The following is an 18,358-nucleotide window of genomic DNA, read 5'->3' on the forward strand; positions in this document are numbered from 1 at the left end:
TGGGAGGGGGAGTTGGGAGGGGGGGGGGGGGGAGGGTAGTTAGACAGCCTGAGCTCAAAATTGATGATACTTATAGTGAAGATGAGCCAAGTGATGGGGACCCGTTTTAAGATTTTGTGCTGGAATGTGAGAGGCCTAGGGGAGAAATCTAGACGTGCTGCGTGTTTGCAATATGCAAGAGACCAAAGGGCCTCAATGATATGCTTGCTGGAGACGCATTTGGTAAGGGAAAAAGTGGATGTTTTGAATAGACGATGGATCCAGAGGGGATATCATTCTACCTTCTCCACGTATGCAAGAGGAGTCTCAATCTTGGTTCCAGCGGGAGTTCAGTATGAGGAGGTGAAGGTATATGTGGACGTGGAGGGACAGTATGTACTATTACGGTGTATACTGTATGGAGTGATGCTGTGTGTTGCCGCGATGTATATTCCGCCTCCCTACTCTAGCAGGAAGATTAGAGAAGTAATGGAGCGAGTGGAAAAATGGGGACCGACACCGTTAATAATTATCGGAGATCTAAATAACATCTGTGATGAATATTGGGATAAAAATACTCAGAATAGGTCGGAGGGACACATAACAACATTTGGCACCTATATACAGGAGATAGGTTTGATTGATCTGTGGAGGGTTAGACATGTGGGGGAGAGAGGGTACTCATGTTATTCACCGGCACATGCCACACTCTCTAGGATTGATATGGCTCTGGGTAACAGGATTTTGGACACATTGGTTGGGGAGGTGAGATATCTGCCAAGGGCCTTGTCGGACCATAGTCCAATTGAAGTAGAGGTTAGATTGGAGGGGGCTCGCTCGCTAAGTGGGAGAGAATGGAAGATTCATCCTAATTGGTTACAGAGTATTGAGTTGGAAAGTATAGGACGGGAGGTGGCGGAATTCTTTCTCTTAAATGATGGAAGCGCCGACGTTCTTACAATTTGGGATGCAATGAAGGCGTACCTGAGGGGACTACTGTTTAGGGACATTAGTAGGTGTAAGCGGAGGACGAGAGAGGTAGAAAAAGCGGCAGTTGAGGAGTTGAAGGAAGCAGAGGATGGGATGGCCACACTGGGAACCCCTGAGGCAGAGAGAAGAATGAAAAACGCACAAAATCATTTGGAAAAAATTCTGCTAGGCAAAGCTGAGAGGAAACGAGATTTCCAAAGGGTATTGTTCTATCAGGAGGGAGAAACAGTGGGACATATGCTGTCGGTAGTGGCTGCTGCTCAGAGAGGTTCTTCATATATACACTCTTTGGATTCTGCTAGTGGAGGTAAAATAACGGAAACACCTGAAATTTTGAGAGCCTTTGCGGACTTCTATGCAGATTTGTATTCCTCTCGGGTTGGTGAATCGGTCGAGGATGCACTGACTTTCTTGGAAGGTCTGGATTTGCCGAGACTGAGTGAGGCAGATAGGGAGAGCCTTGAGGCCCCTATCACTGAGGAGGAATTGAGTCGGGCATTGATGTCTATGGCCAATGGGAAGGCGCCTGGGGTCGATGGGTTACCCGCTGAGATCTATAAAGGGTTGGCAGAAGTGTTGATTCCTAGATTAAAAATGGTATTGGAGGAAGCTAGGTCTTGTGGGCGCTTGCCAGCCTCTATGAGAGAGGCCATAATAGTGGTCATTCCAAAGGAGGATAAGGACTTGGGGAAACCGGAGTCGTACCGCCCAATTTCTTTACTAACAATTGATGTCAAGCTTCTGGCCAAGGTGTTGGCTCTCCGCCTCTCTAGTGTTATTGCGAGTCTGGTGCATTCGGACCAATCTGGCTTTATGCCGGATAGATCAACGGCGATCAATTTGCGGAGGTTATATGTAAATTTGCAGGTAGAGTCTGATAACTGTGGTCGAAGAGTGATTGTATCGCTAGATGCACACAAGGCGTTTGACAGCGTCGAATGGGGGTACCTCTGGCAGGTGCTGGAATGTATGGGGTTTGGCCCGCAGTTTGTGGCCTGGATACAGCTGTTGTACTCATTACCATCCGCCAGAATTAGAGTAAATGGGGAGCTATCTCGTCCTATAGGGCTGGCTAGGGGTACTAGGCAGGGATGCCCGCTTTCACCCCTCCTGTTCGCGTTGGCTGTAGAACCTCTTGCTGCTAAGATTCGGCAGTCGGATGGGGTCCCTGGGTTTAGGTATGGCAAAGTAGAGGAAAAAATAGCGTTATATGCGGATGATGTTTTGCTGTTCCTGGAGGATCCAGACAATTCACTAAGAGGGGCCGTTGAAATTGTTGAGAGATTTGGTACTGTGTCGGGACTAACAATTAATTGGGATAAGACGGTTCTTTTTAGAGTGGATGACGTAGGAGAGAATGTGAGTGAGGATGTTGGGGATGAGAGGCTGAAGGTGGTTTCCCAATTTAAATATCTTGGAATATGGATTTCGGTGCCGGTGGCGGAGTTTCTGCAAAGAAATTTGACTCCTGTTATGGGGGTACTCAAGGCAAAGGTAGACGCCTGGAATAAGCTACATCTATCGGTCGTCGGTAGGGTAAACCTTATTAAAATGGTCCTTATGCCCAAAATTCTTTATGTTCTGCATAACGCACCAATTTGGATCCCTCGGGGGAAGTTCAGGCAGATTAATGCCCTCTTTAGAAGTTTGATATGGGGTAGACAATATCCACGTATTAGCTTGGAGACGCTTCAACGACCCAAGGAAGATGGTGGTTTGGCTTTGCCCAACCCGGAAATATACTTCCTTGCGGCCCAGAGCCAGCATTTGAAGGGCTGGGCGCGAGGGGCGTCATCCAGTGCAGTACAACAGCTATTGGAAGAGGTGACGGACCGATGGCCAGGTGTTTGGAGGATGGCTCATTGGGCGCGCTGGGGAAAATATACCCAACCCTGTTCCTGATTCGTAAATTATGGAATAGATTAAGGCAGATTCGTGGGGTTACAGGGTTGACTAAATTCACACCGATATGGTCTAACCACAACTTAAAGGATTTTGAGGCCCTGGGAGGATTGATGGAATGGCAGAATAAGGGAATTTGCTTTGTTCACCAGATAATCCAGCAGCAGGAGCTGAAGTCCTTTTCCCAATTGCAGGAAGAATTTGGTTTGCGATCCACAGGGGAATATCAGTATGCGCAGATGAGACATGCCTTTAGAGCTCAGAATAAGAAGGCTGATATCAGGGTTCAAGATGATATAGTGTTGGAGTATGTGTGTGGTGAGGGTACTACAAGGGGAGTTATTTCCACTCTGTATAAGGACCTTATGCACACATTTCTGCTAGATTTCCCTATAAAGGCGAGAGCTAAGTGGGAGAGAGAAGTGGGGCCGATGGAAAATGAAACCTGGGAATCGGTGATGGAGTGGGTTCCGCGACTATCCTTGAGTGAACCATATAGGCTCTCGCAGCTATACATTTTGCATAGGGTATATAAATCTCCGGAAGTGTTATACAAAGCGGGATTGCGTGCCAATTCTGGGTGTCCGAGGTGTGCGAGTGAGAAGGCAGGAATATATCACATGATGTGGACGTGTCCGAGACTGGCTGCCTTTTGGGTGGTGGTTTTGAGCCGAGTTGAAGCAGCGTATAAGTGCAGAGTTGTTAGAGACCCGATAGTATGTGTGCTGGGATATGTGGAAGAAATTGGAGTTGACAATACTTGGAAGATTGCAATTGCTAGGCTACTCTACATGGCCAGGAAAGTAATAGCACGAAACTGGATAAACGCGGAACCACCTGTGAGAAGGGAATTTCTCCAATATGTTCAACATGGTCTAAAATTGGAAAAGGGGGTGTACAGTAAAAGGGGGAAAATAGAACTCTTTAATAAAATATGGTCTCCTTGGTTTGATTTGGATTGAGGAGTATAGGCGTCGTGTTTCCTAAGACCTGGAAGAGGATAAATTACAAGAGGCAGATAATGCCTCGGTGGGGTGGAGATTGAGACTGAGCTGTCTTATGGGGGAGGGGGGTAGTTGGGGTAATGTTGGGGTTTATTAAAGTAAGAAAATGTGTATCTGATATAATGCAATGTAAATGGCATTCTGTTGTTCTCCTTTTTTTTATATTGTTAATAAAAATCTATTTAAATTAAAAAAAAAAAGAATGGAGGTAAATGGGTGCCATGCACGGACCACCTGACATTCCTAAAAACAGCTAAAGTGAGGAGAGCTGCAGTATAAAGCATGGAGTACTGACGGATCTGTATTATGAGTGAGTCAGCAGATGGATATTGGACCATACACCCCACCCTAGTCCTCATCATAGTCTTCCTCAGGTAGTAGAATTTTAGGAATATCTGCTGGGATTTCCTGCTCCTCATATTTACCCTGGAAGGAAATGGAGAGATCCACAATTCTATCCAGAGGACACGCACTGATCATTGGGATATCAGATTCTGAGGAAACTCCTGGAACAATATCTTGACCATACAACATGGAGGACTTCTTTAGCATGCTCTTACTAAAGGTAGGTCCTCGAGGTGTACATGCATTCAGGACCCCGAGATCGTTCTTTATGGGTGCACCTCCTTTATTGGTGCCCAGCGGTGGTGGTGCATCAGGCCTAGTCCAGTCTATGCTGTTGTCAGGGGTGAACTCAAGCTTAAGTTTGGGGATGAAGACTGCGTTCTCATCTGTGCTTCTCGTCAACACCAAGACTCCTTGGCTTTGCCTTATAACATCATAGGTTCTTGACCAGAGATGTCCTTTCAGTTCTTGACTGCCCATTTCTGAGGCATTTTGTTGGTCTTTGGGTAGATTTGGTCCCAAGATGGTTTTGCATCTCTGGCTACTGGCTAAATTCTCTGATATGGAGACCTTTGTACCTTCTGGTGACACAGGTTGTGACTTGTGACCACGGGTACCAGTGTCTGTCAGCTGGCTACCACTTGACTGATCATTTTTTTGACTGCTGGTGGGTGGTTCTGCTGCAGGAGACTGTTTCAATAAACCAGCAACCACATTGTCAGGATTGCTCAGGTGGGTAGGTGGACCCTCATTGTGACTTCCCTTCGTTTCATGGTTCTCTTCCCAATGACATGAAGGTTGTGGTTCTTTGTAGTCTCCCAGTTCTTGGACATCACCAGTCTGTGGGTCCGATACTAAAGTTACCCTGTCTTCTGCCTCATTGATCTGCGTGGACGTTGCTTGATGGTCACTTAGGTGTGAGGACTTCTCATGGTCCTCTATGTTGGATTCCTCTAAGTTGCCAGCATGGTTCGGGACTGTCTGACCAGAGGTCTTGCCGTCTCCAGGTTGGACATGTTGCAGTTGACTTTTGTCACTTTCTCTAGATTTGTCATCCAGGAGAAGCAGATGCTTCATTTGGTGCCACAATTGTCGCCTTCTGGTATCATCATCCGCCTGCCGAATCTTCACCCTTCCTAATGGGTTAATAATCTCTCTAGGGGGAGAAAGTACATGAAAATAAATGGGACATGTGTATATACCTACATACAGAATGGCGTCCTCCGTCCTCACCGTCTGCTGGCAATTCCAGTCCTCTTGCTTGAAGTCAAGGTCAGTTTTACTGATGATCTTGGTAATGTACGCTTACAGCTCCAAGGTGGCTGCTTGTTATTTGTGGTCTGATGAAGAATTGGGTTCTGTTTTGCACCACCTGACTCCACCCAAAACAAGAATATAGATATTAGACACCATTCAATGACTGCTTGACAAACCCTTTTAATACACAGTCTTGAGATCACAATATTTTTTTCCCCATTTACTTTTCCTGGTACTGCAGCTCATCATTCAAATGAATTCTGCAATCCCAGATGTCATCACCGTGACTGCACGTGTGTGTCAGCCGAGCTATTGGGTAGGATGCAGGTCTCTGGGTATCACTCACGTGGGTGATGGCCTGGGTCCCGAGAGTCAATTTGCACCAATTCTACCACCCACATATCCTGCCTGTCAGATAACAGGGCACAGTCCTGCTCTAAATACAGACCCTTCCCCTCCCCCCTCAACTGCACCTGGCACATGGAGCCGAGATGCTGACGTCAAACTCTTCACTTTTTCAGGGTCCAAAAGTTTCAACCTTTTAAGAAAAAAAAATATGTTAATCCTGTATGGGAAGTTAATAAACAAAGTAGGAGAATGAGGAAGCGAGCAGGGGCTATGCATTTATCTGAAGCCGGGGGACAAAATGTGGTTACAGTGAGTGCTACTCCTCACTCTGCTCCATAGGAGAAGGCACAGGAAAAGGAGGATCCTCAAACACTTCAGAACAAATTGGAAGGGCTGAAAGCAGGAGATTGTAATGTCCCAGTGTATAGACAGAGTGGAGATTGTCACTGGCACAATGCCTGGTGATACCTGAAGATTACTATTGGACGGCGCGCACCCTGTAGTACCTATGCTCAGTGAGCTGTCATTTTGAAAATAGGGGTTAGGTTACCCAGAAAATTCAGCTCTGCTACATCTGTGATTAACCGGAGTGAGTGCCTATGACAATCAGGTCAGGTGCCCACGATTCGGATGTAGCAGCGCTTCCGCCTATTGAACGCAGGTAAATCTGCATGTGTTAACTGAACCGTGTGGATTTTACCGCATTCAATACATTTGATTGATGTAATATCCCAGCCACTATGCTACAACGTCCGGCCGTTATGGGACCAATATTTAAAATTTAACTTTTAATAAGTGTTTAAAAATGGTGTTGAACACCTAAAAAAAAACATAATTTGAACACACTAATTAACACTAAACTACATGCTAACACTACTGGATGGGTAAATCTACGATATTGTTACAGGAATTATATAAAACCTGTGTAGTAACACAACGGAGTAGATTAATCCATAATAAATATAATACAGAGAGTACCAAGAGTATAACTATCAAAGAAGCACATGTTCCCAATGATACTAAGGTATAGAAGCAATAACATTTGACCAACCATTTACGGACCAAAAGTAACAATGTTATAAAGAAACAAAAGGAACGATCTCACCTCATATTGTTCTGTTCCTCCAGTAAAAGAAGCGGGGATCTGTATAACTGATGTCATATATTGTGGGGGAGGTACCCTGTCACGATATGGTATGAAATATCATATAAGTAGCTTCTCTTGCTCAAGGCTGTGGGCTAACAAGCCCCCCTTCCCTTTCACTCAGCCAAGAGCTGCTTTGCCAATGTACTGGGGGTAGTTTTATGGCCGAAAGGTATTTACGACTAGACTCAAATTTTGCTCTAGCAGAGAACTGTTTAGAAGTGTCTAGAAGTTTCCATAGTGGATGCTTTCCTGAAACGGAAGAGCATAATACAAAGAATAGCAGGTTTACCCAGAATCCTTTGCAGTAGGCGGAGCTATGCAAATCATCTCTCACAGGTAGGAATTGGTTGGCTGTGTAAATTTAGAAACTAATCCGCAGCATTGCACGCTTGGCGATTCCAAGCGCTGTGGATTAGACTGGGGTGGAAAGAGATGATTTGCATAGCTCCGCCTACTGCAAAGGATTCTGGGTAAACCTGCTATTCTTTGTATTATGCTGCTTGCAAGTACTTTCCGTTTCAGGAAAGCATCCACTATGTATTTCCTTTAAGTAGAGGGCTTTTCGGTCTCTTTCGTCCCGCTACATTTAGCCCAACTTGGGTCTCTCCCTAAGGTGGCTAGCATGTATGTAGAAGTTTCCAGAAATCCATGGAAGTTCTTTATTTAGTTTTTGTAAGATATTATGCAAACCGTTTACGGTAAGAACACGAAAATATATATTCTTATTCTCCCTCGGTGGATCTGCCCATCCCTCGATACACTGGCTTCTAACTCCGTCTGGTAAAGAAGTAGGGATTTCTCTGTAAATATGTATCCCAGATAGGACATATTTGATCTCATTAGAATGCTCACGTTAATCCGAGATGAATGCTGGGTTTGTTATGACTATGACATGTTTTGTAGCGAAGTTATAGAAAGTCGATAAATTTAAGGTTGCAGTACTCAGAATGCAGAGAGAGGAGGGTCTGGATAAGGCAGCCTTTCTGTGATGTCACAGGCTGCAGGTTTTTTAAATCTCTGCCAGATCCCCCAGCCTGCCTTGCTTGCTTCTTCTGGAAAGCCCTGCGCACGTCCAGTGAGCTGGGACCTATGGTTGCCTGCCATGCAATGAACTGAGAACATGTGAGTGTTATCTTTTCTCATTTAATCCCTGTTTATTTTATAATTACCCTTGTACATATTTGCAATTGTCTCATTTGTAACATCTTTATAAAATATTTTTGATAAAGCACTGCCTAATTTTTATGGGATATAATATTTCATATTAGTTCATTCTCCATGCTCTAAAAACCGTACCCTAAGTCTCCTGAAGGGAAATACGCTACTGTTGTTTTTGGGTTAGCTTCGGACCCGTTTAATCGAAGCTGGTGGCACTGATACCGTGTGCAGACTTTTGGGTTATGTTGTAGCGACTGCGGCGTTGATAATTATTGTTCCTGCCTGAGTGGGAGTAATTTATCGTGTCGTTGCAGCGTGCCCAATAGCCAGTACATAGCAGGCAGCCTGTCTGGCGACTAATTACCCAGGGTGCAGTACCTAATCTGACCTGAGAGTAAGGGGGGCGCCAGAGAGCTGCAAGTGTGAAGTGAAACTGTAAGCGGGATAGACATAAATCCCTGCAGTTCGTGGTATATTGAAAAGCAGTGGGATACCTAAAATAAGCCCCTGCTGGAAACTAAGAGGTCAATAGCCTTGTGTGTGTTTTTTCATCACATTGCTAGCAGTGGAGGGATAACTAAGATAAGCCCCCTGCACATGTGATAGCCGTCTGTTGGCCTAAAGTCACCCCGACCCGTGATGTAGGGGTGACGGTCACGGTGTGAATTGTGACAAATTGGCAGCGGTCAGGAATTCCTGACAAATTGGTGGCAAGGCGGTGGGATATTAGAGCATTAGTGATTTGGTTTGAGCAATCATTCCTCTCACTAAAAACTTGCAGAAAGTTCTTGCGAGGACTCTGCGCAAATAAGTTTGGAGAACGAACTCAGTGTTTTATTAGTCTTGAGACAATTGCGTACTGGTAATTATCCCCTCCCTTTCTCTTCGTTTTTCTGTCCTATCTTTTATTTGGCATCCATGGCTGCGAAAGGGGAAGCCTGGTACAACCAACAGAAGAAGGACTTTCTTGCTGGGATATGCACGTGCCATGGCCTAAACCCCCAGGGTAAGACCAAGGCTCAAATGGTCGCTGAACTGGTGCAATTCGAAGCAGACCAAGCCAGGTCACAGAGGCCGCAGAAGCCAGCACAAGTGAACATGGTGCTGCAGCAGAGGTCCAACCACTGAATACGGACCCTAATGGCAACAAGGGGGGCGCAGACCTCCTCCTGCAGCTGGCTCTGCAACAATGCTCCGCAGATGACCTAGAGAGACGTCTGCAGCTGGCTCTGCAACAATGCTCCGCAGATGACCTAGAGAGACGTCTGCAGCTGATTCAGCAATACCGGCAGGAGGCCCAGCAAGCCGAGAGAGAGGCCCGAGCCGAGCGGGAGGCTGAGAAAGCCGAGCGCCAAGCCCAGCGAGAACACGAACTGGAGATGCTCCGGCAGAGGGGGATGCCCTCTACCGCCCAGAGCCGTGAGCCCAGCAGCGCTCAGATACCTAAGCCCCGGCCCGATCACTTCCCTGTTATGGAGAAGGACGGAGACTTGGACACGTTTCTGCGGGCCTTTGAGAAAGCCTGCAGACAGTACCGGCTGCCTACAGATGAATGGGCCCGATACCGGACACCAGGGCTGAGAGGCAAAGCTCTGGAGGCGTTTGCTGCCCTCCCTCAAGAACAAGATGGTGACTATGAGGCCATCAAGCAGGCCCTGATAGCAAAGTACCAGCTTACACCCGAGGTGTACCGTAGAAAGTTCCGGACCCTCCAACGTGGCCCACACGACAGTTACAGTGATGTGGTGCATGGACTGGGGACCCACTTTGACCAGTGGACCCAAGGACTGTCAGTGACCACCTTTGCACAGCTGCGAGACCTGATGATCAAAGACCAGTTCTTTCATCTTTGCCCAGCTGAGGTGCGACAGTTCGTGATGGACAGAGAACCCAAAGACATGACGAAAGCAGCGCAGATTGCCGATGCCTACGAGGCCAACCGTAGATCGGAAGTGCGGAAGCCAGTTACCACCAGCTGGAGAGGGGGTAAGCCTGCAACCAACGCCAGTACCCCTGCCAGCCAGCACACCAGAGGTCCTGTCCCCGTAGCCAACAGCACCAGACCTACCACCGAATCTCGCAAGTGTTACACCTGCAATCAGACTGGTCATCTCAGTCCCTCCTGCCCAACCAAGCAGAAGAACACCCCAGCCAAGGCCCCAGGGCCTAATGCAGCAGTACTAAGAGAACTAAGTAATGTAATAGATAAACCATTATTTCTTATTTTTAGGGACTCTATAGCGACAGGGTCTGTTCCGCAGGATTGGCGCATAGCAAATGTGGTGCCAATATTCAAAAAGGGCTCTAAAAGTGAACCTGGAAATTATAGGCCAGTAAGTTTAACCTCTATTGTTGGTAAAATATTTGAAGGGTTTCTGAGGGATGTTATTCTGGATTATCTCAATGAGAATAACTGTTTAACTCCATATCAGCATGGGTTTATGAGAAATCGCTCCTGTCAAACCAATCTAATCAGTTTTTATGAAGAGGTAAGCTATAGGCTGGACCACGGTGAGTCATTGGACGTGGTATATCTCGATTTTTCCAAAGCGTTTGATACCGTGCCGCACAAGAGGTTGGTACACAAAATGAGAATGCTTGGTCTGGGGGAAATTGTGTGTAAATGGGTTAGTAACTGGCTTAGTGATAGAAAGCAGAGGGTGGTTATAAATGGTATAGTCTCTAACTGGGTCGCTGTGACCAGTGGGGTACCGCAGGGGTCAGTATTGGGACCTGTTCTCTTCAACATATTCATTAATGATCTGGTAGAAGGTTTACACAGTAAAATATCGATATTTGCAGATGATACAAAACTATGTAAAGCAGTTAATACAAGAGAAGATAGTATTCTGCTACAGATGGATCTGGATAAGTTGGAAACTTGGGCTGAAATGTGGCAGATGAGGTTTAACAATGATAAATGTAAGGTTATACACATGGGAAGAAGGAATCAATGTCACCATTACACACTGAATGGGAAATCACTGGGTAAATCTGACAGGGAGAAGGACTTGGGGATCCTAGTTAATGATAAACTTACCTGGAGCAGCCAGTGCCAGGAAGCAGCTGCCAAGGCAAACAGGATCATGGGGTGCATTAAAAGAGGTCTGGATACACATGATGAGAGCATTATACTGCCTCTGTACAAATCCCTAGTTAGACCGCACATGGAGTACTGTGTCCAGTTTTGGGCACCGGTGCTCAGGAAGGATATAATGGAACTAGAGAGAGTACAAAGGAGGGCAACAAAATTAATAAAGGGGATGGGAGAACTACAATACCCAGATAGATTAGCGAAATTAGGATTATTTAGTCTAGAAAAAAGACGACTGAGGGGCGATCTAATAACCATGTATAAGTATATAAGGGGACAATACAAATATCTCGCTGAGGATCTGTTTATACCAAGGAAGGTGACGGGCACAAGGGGGCATTCTCTGCGTCTGGAGGAGAGAAGGTTTTTCCACCAACATAGAAGAGGATTCTTTACTGTTAGGGCAGTGAGAATCTGGAATTGCTTGCCTGAGGAGGTGGTGATGGCGAACTCAGTCGAGGGGTTTAAGAGAGGCCTGGATGTCTTCCTGGAGCAGAACAATATTGTATCATACAATTAGGTTCTGTAGAAGGACGTAGATCTGGGGATTTATTATGATGGAATATAGGCTGAACTGGATGGACAAATGTCTTTTTTTGGCCTTACTAACTATGTTACTATGTTTTGGTGGGTGGTGTGGTTGGGAGGGTGTGTGACAACGTACAGCACGTCACTGTGGGAGGCCATGTTGCTACAGGCTTCAAGGACAGGGCTGCCACTAGAAATTTCAGGGCCCCATACTGGCAAAATTTCCGGGGCCCCCTTGAGACTCCGCCCAGGCTCCACCCGAGCCCTGCCTCCACGCTCCACTCCTTAAACTGTCCACAGTCCCACCACTCTTTCTTGGAAAAACTCCACTTCTCACCTATCACACATTAACAGTTCCCATCACCAGATCACACATATAGCCGGCAGCTTTTGTTTTGGCCAAAATATTTTTTAAGCCACCAAAATGACAAGGTAGACACTTTTGGCCGGGCCCTACTCTACTGTAACCTATTAAATATTTGTTAAAATATGCAATACAATTTAGGTATATTTTTATTTATTTTCCAATTTTTAAAATGACCTATAATACCACATACAAGGAACAAATACCACAGCACCATGACCAGACACCATATCACCACAGTGACCTATAATAGTATCTACAAGGCACAAATACCGCCACACCATGACCAGATGACATATTACCACCACAGTGATCGAATAATATCAAATACAAAGAACAAATACCACAACATCATGGCCAGACCACATATTACCACCACCACATCATAGTGACTGAATACTACAATACTGATCAATAATTAAAAAAAAACCCACAATACTATCACCATCAGTGCCATTATACACAGGAGATCTGTACTTAGTATGCAGTGTCTGTGTACAGGTAATACAGTGATCACCAGTGACATTATACACAGGAGCTCTGTATATAGTGTATAGGTAATCCAGTGATCACTGGTGACATTATACACAGGACCTCTGTATATAGTATACAGTGTATAGTGTCAGTGTATAGGTAACACACTGACTCACCAGTGACGTCTCTAGGTGAAGTCCTTCATCTTTCATCCAGCACAGACCGCCATCACTTCATCCAGCCAGGACTCGTCTCTGCAGGAAATAACACCGTTATCTCGAGTTCCACTTGCAGAACACATTACTTAATTTTCCCAACTTCTACATTACACCACATGAAGAAGGCGACATAGTATCACTCTACACAGTAATAGGACCGCCCCCCCATTTAGAACAGTATACTCAAAAAATAAAATAAATACATCACTGCAGTAATAATATCCCTTAATTAGCCCCTATGGTAATAATATTTGCCATCCTAGCCCCCGTGTGTCGCATTCCTGGCGTCAGCCATATGTTCTCCCATCCTGCCCTAATGAGTATCCATCCTGCCCCATATGATCTCCCCATCATATCCATCCTGCCCCATGATCCTGCCCCATCTGTCTCCAATCCTGCCTCCAGTGTCTCCAATCATGCCCGTATCACCATTCTGCCCCATCTCCAATCATGCCCCCTGTGTCTCAATTCTGCCCCATCTGTCTCCAGTCATGCCCCAGTGTTTCCAGTCATGCCGCCATGTCTGTCATCCTGCCCCCTGTGTCTCCAATCATGCCCCGTTTCTCCATTCTGCCCCTGTGTCCAGCAATCTGCCCCTGTGTCCAGCTTCCTGCCCCTGTGTCCAGCTTCCTGCCCCTGTGTCCAGCTTTCTGCCCCTGTGTGCAGCTTTCTGCCCCTGTGTGCAGCGTTCAGCCCGTGTGCAGCTTTCTGCCCCTGTGTCCAGCTTTCTGCCCCTGTGTCCAGCTTTCTGCTAGTGCCCAGCTTTCTGCCCCCCCCCCCTGTGCCCAGCTTTCTGCCCCCCCTGGGCCCAGCTTTCTGCCCCCCTGTGCCCAGGTTTCTGCCCCCCCTGTGTCCAGCTTTACTGCCCTGGGCCCCCCCCCCAACAAGTTCTGCTTACCTGCCGCGCTCCTGCTCTCTCCACGCAGCTGCAGCGTGCACTCGCCGGCGAGTGACAATGACGTCAGATGCCGGCGAACTGCACGCTGCGGCTGTTAACTATTGACGTGCGGGCCCGCACGTCAATAGCGTTAAACAGCTGCAGCGCCGGCCGCCGCTAAGGGCCCGGTTCAGCCTGCGGCTGCCGGTAGGGGCCCGGTGAGCAGGTAAAAGGGGGCCCGATGCGGGCCCCCTCTGCTCACCGGGCCCCATACGCCAGTCAAGGCTGTAATGCCCTGATGGCGGCCCTGCTCAAGGACACCGTGGCTGAACGAACCCTCATCCGACCCGAACTGGCGGCCCCTGAAGAAATCATTCCGGGGAAAACCCTGTCACTGGGATTGCAGGCATCAGCTGTCCCTTACCGATGGCCCGGGTTTTTATTGATTGGGGTGCCGGGAGCGGGGTGAAGGAAGTGGGGCTGTCTGATAATTTGCCCACTGATGTTTTGTTTGGGACTGATTTGGGGAGGATGGTTGCATACTACGTTCCGGACACCCCTCCCCAATCTACTAATGAGGGTAACGTTAACCCGGATGATGATGATGATGGGAAATCGCATGTGTTACCTGACCATGCTTTATCTTGTAATGATGCATCTAATAACCATTTTTTTCCTAGGATTGATGGTGAAAATGATGTACCTGTGCCAGCTGAACCTGATAATGATTTTTCTGTGAAGGTTAATGTGTCCATAGGTACAGGCGTGCCCAGCCACGCCGCTCTGCGGAGTGAGACGGCTGAGGAACCCCTAACAGGGGCAAGTGTCGGTGCTACAGGAAATGGGGAGATGCATAGGAACCGTGAGGAAGGTGATGCCATGAAAGTGACCAGTTTCACCGAGGAAGGTAACTGGCCCATAAGTAGCACTGCCCCTGGAGTGTTGGGGGTGGATGGGGAGGTAGAGCCCATAGCAGCGTCGGCTGATGGGTCTGTAGAAACCCCCGGGGAGACAGCCTACGTAGCTGCTGTCACCCGCAGTCAGAGTGCCCGGAACGCAGATAACTGTCTGCCTTCCGGACCCTCCTCAGTCATCACTGAGACTGAACCAGAGGTGGACCCGGAGCAGGTCCAAGAGGGTTCCCATGGGGAAGGGACCCTGACGTCGCTTCTGGCTTCCCCTAGCCATGAGTTTCAGGCCGCTCTGCACACAGATGCGAGCCTAGAGAGTTTGAGGCAACTCGCCGAGACGCCCACCTCCGAGACTGATAAGGAGAGGGTGTTCTGGGAACAAGGAAGGTTATACCGGGAGACAGTACCCGGAGAATCACAAAAGGAGTGGTTGAGGGAAAGACAGCTGGTCGTCCCGCAGCAATTCCGGGGTGAGTTGTTGCGGATTGCCCATGAGATCCCGCTAGCTGGACACTTGGGGATCAGCAAAACTAAGGCCCGGCTGTCTCAACACTTCTATTGGCCTAAGATGGGGACAGATGTGCCAAACTACTGCCGCTCCTGTGTCACCTGTCAAAGAGTGGGGAAGGCGGGGCCTGCTATTAAGGCTCCCCTGATCCCTTTGCCAGTGATAGAGGAGCCTTTCCAGAGGATCACGGTGGACATTGTGGGCCCGCTGGCCGTCCCCAGCAGCTCTGGAAAGCAATACATCCTTACTGTGGTAGACTACGCTACCCGGTACCCAGAGGCAGTAGCTCTGTCGTCAACTAGGGCAGATAAGGTGGCGGATGCCCTGTTGACTATCTTTTCACGTGTAGGATTTCCCAGGGAAATGCTTACTGATCAAGGGACCCAATTTATGTCTCGCCTAATGGAGGCTCTCTGTAAGAGAATGCAGGTGAAGCACCTGGTATCGAGTGCATATCGCCCACAGACCAATGGCTTGTGTGAATCCTGGGAAGAGGAGCCAAACCCTTCTGAAGTGTCCATAGTTGAGTATGTCATGCGCTTCCGTGACAAGATGCAGACCTTGACGCAGTTGGTGCATGACAACATGACGCAGGCTCAGGCTGACCAGAAGCACTGGTATGACCAGAACGCCCGGGAGCGGACCTACCACGTGGGTCAAAAGGTGTGGGTGCTGGTCCCCGTACCAACGGATAAGCTTCAGGCAGCCTGGGAGGGCCCGTACGTCGTCCACCAACAGCTCAACCCGGTCACTTATGTGGTCACGCTTGACCACGCTCGGGGTAGGCGAAAGGCCTTTCACGTCAACATGATGAAGGCTCATCACGAACGTGAACCATTCGTCCTACCGGTCTGCAGCTTGCCCGAAGACGGTGAGGAAGACACCCTCCTGGACATGCTGGCCCAAGCCAAGGCCAATGGGTCCATCGAGGACGTGGAGGTAAGTGCCTCGTTAACTGAACCCCAGCAGTTGCAGTTGCAAACCACACTGGAACCCTTCCGGGTCGCGTTCTCCAACCGACCTGGGAGGACTCTGTTAGCAGTCCACGAGGTGGACACCGGGAATCACGCCCCACTACGGCGAACACCCTATCGAATCTCTGACCAGGTGCAGCAGATTATGCACCAAGAGATCGATGAGATGTTACAGCTGGGGGTGATTCGACGGTCAAAGAGCGCGTGGGCATCACCTGTAGTTCTCGTGCCAAAGAAGGACCGGACCACCCGGTTCTGCGTGGACTACAGGGGGCTCAACGCCATCACAGCCTCTGACGCGCACCCAATGGCGCGCATCGAGGAGCTGCTTGAGAAGTTAGCTGGCGCGCAATACCTGACGATAATGGATCTGAGTCGAGGATACTGGCAGATTCCCCTGAGCCCCGAGGCGCAGGAGAAGTCCGCCTTTATCACACCCTTTGGACTGTACGAGTCCACGGTCATGTTCTTCGGCATGAAGAATGCCCCTGCCACTTTCCAGCGGATGGTCAACCTTCTGCTTCAGGGACTGGAGAAGTACGCCGTGGCGTACTTGGATGGCATTGCCATCTTCAGTTCCTCCTGGAAGGAACACCTGCAGCATCTCGAGGAGGTGCTCAGGCGAATTCACCAAGCAGGACTGACTATCAAGCCGGGAAAGTGCCAGATGGGCATGAGGGAGGTTCACTACCTGGGGCACCGGGTAGGCGGGAACACCTTGAAGCCAGAGCCGGAGAAAGTGGGCGCGATCGTGAACTGGCCCACTCCCGTGACCAAGAAACAGGTGATGTCCTTGGGCACTGCAGGGTACTATAGGCGCTTCGTTCAGCACTATAGTAGCCTGGCAAAACCTTTGACTGACCTCACCAGGAAGAAGCTACCCCACATTGGGACAGATGGCTGTGAGGGGGCCTTCCAGGCATTGAAAACCGCACTGTGCAACGCCCCTGTGTTGAAAGCAGTCGACAGCAGTGGACCGTTCTTGGTGCAGACCGACGCCAGCGAGTTTGGCCTTGGTGCTGTACTCAGCCAGGTTTACTCGGAGGACCAAGAGCACCCCATGTTATACCTGAGCCAGAAACTTTTGCCGAGGGAAGTGGCCTACTCTACCATCGAGAAGGAGTGCCTGGCCATAGTCTGGGCCCTGCAGCGCTTGCAGCCCTACTTGTACGGTCGCCCCTTCACTGTGGTGACGGAACACAACCCTCTGCGCTGGCTAAACGCCATGTGTGGAACCAACGGCAGGTTGCTACGCTGGAGCCTTGCCCTTCATCAGTTTGACTTCACCATTGAACACAAAACGGGCAAAGAGCATGGGAATGCAGATGGACTGTCCCACCAGGGTGAACCTACTGAGGTGCCCATGGAGGCATACCGTGGGGTTCTGCCTCCCTAGCGCACACCAAAAGGGGGAGGTGTTACGATATGGTATGAAATATATAAGTAGCTTCTCTTGCTCAAGGCTGTGGGCTAACAAGCCCCCCTTCCCTTTCACTCAGCCAAGAGCTGCTTTGCCAATGTACTGGGGGGAGTTTTATGGCCGAAAGGTATTTACGACTAGACTCAAATTTTCCTCTAGCAGAGAACTGTTTAGAAGTGTCTAGAAGTTTCCAGAAATCCATGGAAGTTCTTTGTTTAGTTTTTGTAAGATATTATGCAAACCGTTTACGGTAAGAACACGAAAATATATATTCTTATTCTCCCTCGGTGGATCTGCCCATCCCTCGCTACACGGGCTTCTAACTCCGTCTGGTAAAGAAGTAGGGATTTCTCTGTAAATATGTATCCCAGATAGGACATATTTGATCTCATTAGAATGCTCACATTAATCCGAGATGAATGCTGGGTTTGTTATGACTATGACATGTTTTGTAGCGAAGTTATAGAAAGTCGATAAATTTAAGGTTGCAGTACTCAGAATGCAGAGAGAGGAGGGTCTGGATAAGCCAGCCTTTCTGTGATGTCACAGGCTGCAGGTTTTTTAAATCTCTGCCAGATCCCCCAGCCTGCCTTGCTTGCTTGCTTCTTCTGGAAAGCCCTGCGCACATCCAATGAGCTGGGACCTATGGTTGCCTGCCATGCAATGAACTGAGAACATGTGAGTGTTATCTTTTCTCATTTAATCCCTGTTTATTTTATAATTTTTATTTTTATCCCAATATTCATCACAGATGTTATTTAGATCTCCGATAATTATTAACGGTGTCGGTCCCCATTTTTCCACTCGCTCCATTACTTCTCTAATCTTCCTGCTAGAGTAGGGAGGCGGAATATACATCG

At 48.2% G+C, this 18,358-nt stretch overlaps 1 protein-coding gene across 1 annotated transcript in view; it reads right to left on the reverse strand.

The window, feature by feature from the left end:
- Nucleotides 1-4,208: 4,208 nt before the first annotated feature.
- The window catches only part of LOC138662400 (uncharacterized), a 46,014-nt gene continuing 31,864 nt past the window's right edge, over nucleotides 4,209-18,358 (reverse strand). The window contains exons 4-6 of the mRNA XM_069747958.1: nucleotides 5,951-6,015; nucleotides 5,454-5,592; nucleotides 4,209-5,376 (exon numbers count right to left, since the gene is read on the reverse strand). Coding sequence (XP_069604059.1) covers nucleotides 4,224-5,376; nucleotides 5,454-5,592; nucleotides 5,951-6,015 — 1,357 coding nt within the window. The 3' untranslated portion in view covers nucleotides 4,209-4,223. The remainder of the gene's footprint in view (nucleotides 5,377-5,453; nucleotides 5,593-5,950; nucleotides 6,016-18,358) is intronic.

Source organism: Ranitomeya imitator, chromosome 2 (assembly GCF_032444005.1).
Source record: "Ranitomeya imitator isolate aRanImi1 chromosome 2, aRanImi1.pri, whole genome shotgun sequence".
Classification (NCBI taxonomy): Eukaryota; Metazoa; Chordata; class Amphibia; order Anura; family Dendrobatidae; genus Ranitomeya; species Ranitomeya imitator.